At 31.9% G+C, this 8,124-nt stretch overlaps 1 protein-coding gene across 1 annotated transcript; it reads left to right on the top strand.

Moving 5' to 3' along the window:
• The first annotated feature begins 2,361 nt into the window (after positions 1-2,361).
• LOC145661152 (uncharacterized) lies at positions 2,362-7,088 on the top strand. The gene is made up of 2 exons (XM_081726601.1): positions 2,362-4,912; positions 7,081-7,088. The coding sequence occupies exons 1-2, from the start codon at positions 2,362-2,364 to the stop codon at positions 7,086-7,088; spliced, it is 2,559 nt and encodes an 852-aa protein (XP_081582727.1).
• Positions 7,089-8,124: the final 1,036 nt, after the last annotated feature.

The raw sequence follows: 8,124 nt of genomic DNA, 5'->3' as shown, positions 1-8,124 counted from the left end.
AAGACAATACAAAATTACTTATATTTAAAAATGAATGCGTTAACTTGCCGATAAGATTTGTCTAAGAACATGTAATGTAGTTAAACTTTTTGGTTAAAATAGTTTCAAGTATTATTTTCTAAAAATGAAATTTAACAATTTGTCTTTTCATCCAGCTAGTTTACAGTAACTTTCTTGTTATACTAATTACTATTATTATTTGTTCTTAGTGTCAATTCCTTGTGTGCAATAAAGGTCATAATTTTCTATTTTAACTTTTCACTTTTCTGTTTTTTACTTTTAACATTTTTTTCTTTTTTTCTTTTTATTTTTTTTTTGTCTTTTTAACTTTCCTGTTTAAAGTTTTTAACATTTTAGTAGTTACTTTTCGTTTGAATATTTCACGTTTTAACTTTTGTTTTAACATTTTTCTTTTTTTAACTTCTTGTTTTCAATTATTAAACAAAATTTTTAAACTTAATTTGGTTTTCTTTTAACATTTTATCATGTTTTAACTTTTAAAACTTTTTTTTTACTTTTTTGTCTTTACACTTTGTTTTTTTTGTTTTCACGTTTTTAAGTTTTCTGTTTAAACTTTATAACATTTTTAGTAGTCGCTCTTCGTTGTATTACAATATGCGTTAATTTCTCTAAGTGTAATGTGAAAAATTTTTCAGTAACTTTTATTGTTACAACGATGACAAAAAATTTTCTACTATCATTTGTGTAGTCAACTTTGGTCACTACAGTTAGCCATAACTTATATTTTGTTAGTATTAAACTGTTTGTTTTATTTTGGTTGAAGTTGAGTAATCTTTCAATTTATATTTATAAAAGTGTAAAATTTACAATTTTTTTAAATGTACGTTTAATTTTCATTCGTGTAGTCTTTTGTTTATGATAGAGTAAAACATTTTTCTATAAAATCAGAAACATTTTTACGGAAAAACCAATTATAGAGTATTACAAATACAATTTTTTTTTGTCTTTATAAACACATGAAACTACAAATAAAATGTATTAATCAATTTGAACTATTATTAATTTAAATTGAAAATGCTGTTATTATAATTAAATTTAAAAAATGATAAATACTAATTAGGAATATGTCAAGTGTTTTTTTCTCTATATTACATATTTATTGTGCATATAACATTTTTACGGGAACGAACACGTTATAATTTATCGGAAACCACGGGTCCGTTTCCCGATACTTTTATTATCTTCGGTAAACTTCAACTACTTTGACTTATAAACTTTGTATTTAAAACATTACCTTCGGTAATAACTTTCCTTTTTGAAATTTTGTATCTTCGCTTCGTTAATGTTTGTGTTTTGACTTCGGGAATGTTCGGATTTTGACTTCGGGAATGTTCGGATTTTGACTTCGGGAATGTTCGGATTTTGACTTCGTGAATGTTCGGGTTTTACTTCGGGTATGTTCGGGTTTTGACTTCGGGAATGTTCGGGTTTTCACTTCGGATATGTTCGGGTTTTGACTTCGTGAATGTTCGGGTTTTCACTTCGGGTATGTTCGGGTTTTGACTTCGGGAATGTTCGGGTTTTCACTTCGGATATGTTCGGGTTTTGACTTCGTGAATGTTCGGGTTTTCACTTCGGGTATGTTCGGGTTTTGACTTCGGGAATGTTCGGTTATTTTCGGGTTCTTGTGAGAGTATAAAAGGGACATATCTTTGCCGAAATTTCAGTATACGGTTGCTCTTCAAAGTAATATCTATTACTCATTCCTTGTGATATTTTGTAATTCACCGAACGTCAAAGTTACCCTTTATCGGCAAGTTCAGGAACATTTTCCGATACTTCAGTCATCCTCGGTAAATAACTCATTTTCTATCGTAAAACTTTCACTGATACTCTGTCAATGTACAGTCTTGTTACGCTTAAATTCAGCTGATACGGTGTTTAGCTTAAATTCTACACGTAAATCACAAATCTAATGTAATAAGATAAAATATAATCAGTAATTAAGAGAATTGACTTAAATTAGTGTCTATGTTAATGTTCTGATTAAACGCTATTATTATGTAGCGACAACAACAAATTATTTGTTTTTTTCTTATTAGATTCCCTGTCGTTATGAGTCATTACTAGTCAAGAGTGAGCCTTTCAGTTCAATATCAAGTATTAATGTAAATTATTGTTTGATATTTTAGACATACATTTCTATTTTGCATCAAATCTTATACTTGATTAATATTACAAATATTTCCATTTTGTATTAAATATTTCATTTACCAATACTGTTCTAACTTTGTAATTATCATTACGAATTTGATAAATATTTTGATAAATATAGCATATATTACTCGCTTATCATTTGTTTTGAAATATTGTTCTTAAGTGATTAATTTATTCTTACAGATGGACGCCATTCGTACAATCAATACCATATTGGATTTCATAGAAGAGCGAGACTACTTTGACGCTGAAGAGGTCTTTTTCTCATGGGAAATTGTGACGCGTTGTCATGCCACAGGTGTTAGAGTTGACAATCTTAAATATTTTAAATTGCGGCGTGCGTTATATATTCACTACTATGAAGCTCAAGATGTTGTCCTCAACAGTTGTAAGACGGCAAAAGATATCATTGATCTCCATGAAGCTGGGTTTTTTAAACATGGAGAAATAAGGGATCAAGCGCGTGAAAAGATAATGCAATTCATATCAAATGATAAAATTTCTGGTTTAACTCTATCCGACTTCGTTGAATATATGAAGGACACTGTAAATTCATCTAGTCCTACATCAGACACAGTATTTTTTGGTACGATTCCATCAACATCTTCATTGTACGGTACTGGTGGTAAGCAATCTGACTTTCATGTTGTCAAAAGTACATCTAAACACTATTCTTACTTTGGTTTACAAGGAAAAGAAGTGACGATTCGGCGTGATAATGAAGGAATCACAGACCCTGAAACGCACATTCGAAACCTATTTGATTTCGTTATTGATAATACGCTTAATGACGTTGACAATGACACGTATGTAGGCATAACTATTGAAAGTTCTGCTTGTAATCTGAACAAACCAATATACATGTCATGGCGTCCAAAAGCTGAATTGAACCCTGATGTTCTCTTCTATATAGTAGAGAACACATTAAACAGTAACGAAGAGTTTCTTTTCGCAGATGAAGTTACTTTTAAAGTACATATCGTTGACCCTCGTAAAGGAAGAGGACGAACCCTTGGTACTAAGAAATACACTGATTTAATTACTTTCCTAGAACAAAATGTGATTAAAATGGAAAAAGATGTATACTGTCTTCCCAAAAGTATTATTCTTGGGAAGGCTAAGGCCGATCATAGCCATCAGCAGTTATATCGTCTTAAGACAAATGAAAAACGATTGTTAAAGCAAGCCAAAATTCTATGTGCAGATGTAGAAATAGACATTGTGAATAAGAATGGATGTACTTTAGATGACGTAAAAAAGATTCAAAATCATCTGTTACCAGATTACCAAGTTATTGTTTACGAGAAAAATGCTATGACTCGAGAATTTAATGTAATATATCCTGGAGTCCACGCTGTAAAACAAATTTATATTTTATATGAAGATCAACATTATCAGTTGATTACGAACATTAGATCACTTTTAGGGAAACAAGGATACTGTCATTATTGTTTGGAAGCTTACCATCATGTACATGATCACAAATGTGTATTCAAGTGCACTTACTGTGAGAAATATCATGAAGTGTCTTACTCAGACAATATAAAACTCGAATGTACAAATTGTCACAGACTGTTTCCTACAAAAGAATGCTTTATAAATCATAAAAGTGTAACAGAGAATGGGAAGAGTGTTTGTGATAATGTCAAACTTTGTATGGAATGTTGTGTTTTATATGATTTTCGCCGCCGAAGATCTGCACACACATGTGATGAACGCTTTTGTAAAACGTGCTATAATCATGTCGAGCGCGATCATGTATGTTTCGTTCAAAAAGTAACTTCGACTCATGTAAATACTTTTTTATATATTATATTTGATGTAGAGACGATGTTACTTGATAAGAATGAGCGAGGTGAACAAGAACATATTGTTACTTTAGTACACGTAATGCATCTTTGTACAGATTGCAAGAGCAAATCCTTAGATGACCCATGCCTAAAATGCGGAAATAAAGATGGAAGTCGCGAGTTTTCCTTTAAGAACATGGAAGACTTTATACGTCACGTTCTTATGGATCGGTCCTCCTTTAAATCAATCATAGTATTATCTCATAATGGCAGTAAATATGATATGATTTTCGCTGCTAAGACGTTAATCGAAAGTCAAAATCTTTCACCTTCAATAATAGCACAGGGGCACAAAATCATTGAGATGAGATTAGGAAATAAAATTATTTTTAGAGATACTTTCCTGTATATGGGTATCAAATTATCTGCACTCCCAAAGACATTAGGCTTAAATCAAAAATTGAAAAAGGGATATTTTCCATACCTATTTAATACAGAGAAAAACCAAAATTATGTAGGAAACATTCCAGAGTTACATTACTTTGACCCAGATTCACGAAGTCCGGAAGAACGACTAGAATTAATGCAATGGCACAAAGAGTGTGTAGATAACAACATGCAGTACGATTTGCAAAAGGAAATGTACGATTACTGCCGGAATGATGTTAAAATCTTAGCCGAGGCAGTAATTAAGTTCTCTGATTTAATTGAAGAAAGAACTGGTGGTCTCCAATGCTTTATCTCAGCAAGCACTATTGCAAGTACTTCAATGTTAACTTATCGATCATTGCATTTACCTGAAAATACTATTACAATTATTCCACCCCTTGGATTTGATCATCGTGACCGACAAAGCCTAAAAGCGTTGCAATGGTTACGATATATGGAACGTACCAGAGGTACAAAAATCGAATATTCCGCAAATGGATTGGAAAGGCGGTTCGGTAAATACAAAGTCGATGGGTACGAGAGTGAAACAAACACAGTATTGGAATTTCATGGCTGTTTTTGGCATGGGTGTAAAATTTGTTATGTTAATCTTCGTCATACAAGTCTTGATTCATCTTCAAATCATCGTACAACCATGCAAGATCGATATGAATCAACGATCACAAAAATTGAGTACTTGAAAAAACGAAAATTTAATGTTATTGAAATTTGGGAATGTGAATGGGACGCCAAAGTAAAATCAGACAAAACAATACAAGATTTTATTAAAGATCAATGTGATGATCTTGTTGATCATCTTGTCCCTAAAGAAAGTTTTCACGGTGGTCGTGTAGAATGCTATAAGGCACTGCATGAATGTAATGATGACGAGACTATCTCTTACTTAGATGTTACTAGTCTTTACCCCTGGGTAATGGCTCGTAAAGCTCTCCCAATAGGTAAACCGAAAATTCACAAAGGGCCGTTTTTTCCAGAAGTTGAAAAAATCCATGGTCTCGTAAAATGTACCGTTCTTCCACCATCCGATTTATATTTTCCAATCCTTCCTTACACATGGAATGGAAAATTATTATTTGGTCTATGTCGATCATGCATGCAGGAAAATAATATTGGAGAATGTACACATTGTGAAAGTGATCGCGCCATTACAAGTACCTTTTGTACTCCTGAATTGCATAGAGCAATGAAATGCGGATACAAAATACTGAAAATAAAAGAAATTTGGGAATTTGAGCTTATGGGATCTGAAGACGACCATTCAAATAGTTTGTTTCGTAATTACGTGAACACATTCCTTCAAATGAAACAGGAAGCTTCAGGCTTCCCTGCAGAATGCACTACAAAAGAAAAACAGGAAGAGTACATTCAAGAATATTTCAGACATGAGGGAATACAGTTAAATTATGAGAACATAGAGTACAATCCCGGATTAAGATATATTTCGAAAATATTTTTGAATTCGCTGTACGGGAAATGGGGACAAAGAACAGATCTTTCACAATCTGTAATCGTCGATACTCCCGAAAAATTTATGTCGTATCTATATGCACCACAATATGAGGTGCAGTCTGTAATACCTATAGAAGAGAAACATTTAATTGTAACATATAAAGACAGAGAAAATGAAAACAAACCAAACAAATTTTCCAATGTTGTGCTTGCAGCATTCATAACATCATGGGCAAGGGTTAAACTTCACGATCTACTGACTACTGTTGGACCTGACAACGTACTGTACTGTGACACAGATAGTATTATATTTGTTCAACCACGACATGAAAAATCTAAGCTTAGAATAGGGTCTTACTTAGGAGAATTAACAAATGAGGTTCCAGAAGGGTGGGAAATAGATGTCTTTATAGGGTGTGGAGCAAAGAATTATGCTTACAGAATGAAAAATATTCAAACTGGAAAATTCGATTACGTGTATAAAATTAGAGGAATTACTTTAGATTCTAGGACACGTCAAGAAATTACCTTTGAGCATTATTATAATTTAGTAAAAGGAAAAATTGAAAATAAAACATTGTTGAATCCACGTAAAATTACTCGTAAGCCTGGATTTACTATAGTTACAAGACCTGAAACTAAGACGCATAGAGTAGTAAACAATAAGAGACGACGGTTAAATCCCCACAGTAAAACAGACTATAGAACACTACCCTATGGATACCAAAGTTAAAGTTTGCTCAATTATTATCCATGCATGTATGTGAATTTTGATGTAAAACCAATGAAAATATAATTTTACACATGTGAAAAAAATAAAACGTTTTTGATAATGATACCTGTTGATTCAACTTAATAGTATTTTGTATAAAATACAGTATAAAATTACCTAGACACTTTCATGTGTTACATTAATGTGTATGTAATAAGATTATTATTGTTACTCTACTGTGCAACATTATTATATGTGTATAAATATTATCTTGATCACCGAATGTATGTACCTTAAATTGTACTCATAATGGTGAATGACAAACACATATTCTCTCGTACAATATTAATTGCTAAACTTATATATATTTAATAAATGTATATCATTTCATGTAAGAATCACTATATGCATAACTGCATATGTAACTTTTTTAAATTTCTTTATAACAGTATAATTTGAATAAAATATTTAAAATGTAAAATATTGTTTCATTTATTTCAGCCTCATAATACTCAAACATATATATGAATTTTAAAAAATCATATGCAAAGTGTATATACGCAAAGTCAAGGTTGCGCAAAATAATTCTGGAATTACGTAAAGATCATATAAAATACGATCATTCCTACCAGACAATTACGCAAAAAGAATCATTAATACAAATCAATTCCATAAATAAATATAAGAGAGCACTAAGTGGTTAAACCAATCAGGTTTGACCTTGGGCATGGTGCTCAAATAAGAAAGTTTACCTTGCGGCACATCCAGAAGGGTAAATATAAAGGGTAAATAACCTTTAGCCGTACATTATTATCATAGGCTATGTGTATGTAACGTAATACCAAACTGGAATTCTAATAAAAAAGTACATTACGATACTCACCGACTTCAATAACAGTGTAACAATGAAATTACATACGCGAAATGTTACGTTATATACATACATAAAAAAAAATGACAGTAATGAAACTGTTAGTACGAAAACTAATTACGTTCAGTGTTACGTACGCAAAATAATGAAACTACAGTCCGGTACAGCATAATTACATGTCAGTAATTGTTCCTAAAGTACCGGTAAAAAAAAAGCCGTAATAATTTAATTACAATTGAACCTTTGTACTTCAATGAGAGTACTTAGAGTAATTACAATATTCATTACTTCAACGACAGTATGTACCTAGAGTACCTAGAGTATGTACTGAAACTAATTAAAAAAGGTAGAAACACTAATTGAAAGTGGTAGAGAAACGCAGATTACTCTACTTACCGTGCAGGTCTCAGCCTTGGTGGTGAGAACTAAAGTATATACTTATATTAGTGCTCACGACATTTGAGACCGTCTCTTTATAAAAATCCATTGTCATCTTGTTAATCGAAACGAGGCGAGATGCGAACAGTGTCTCACCTCGTGAGCAACACTAAAAATATTCCACATTACTGCTTACATTTCTCATAGTTTTCGCTCTCCAGTCTAATCAGGCAATCATTTCAAAACGAGTTAAAACGAGCTTAACGAGCGAGTCATTTTTCAAACTCGACTCGACT

Source organism: Thermobia domestica, chromosome 9, assembly GCF_964235325.1.
Source record: "Thermobia domestica chromosome 9, izTheDome1.hap1.1, whole genome shotgun sequence".
Taxonomy (NCBI): Eukaryota; Metazoa; Arthropoda; class Insecta; order Zygentoma; family Lepismatidae; genus Thermobia; species Thermobia domestica.
Note: the sequence above shows the minus strand (reverse complement) of the source record. Positions and strands in the feature narration are given on the sequence as shown.

Excerpts from the sequence above, each read along its gene's own strand:
- LOC145661152 (XM_081726601.1), top strand. The coding sequence starts at position 2,362 with ATGGACGCCATTCGTACAATCAATACCATATTGGATTTCATAGAAGAG.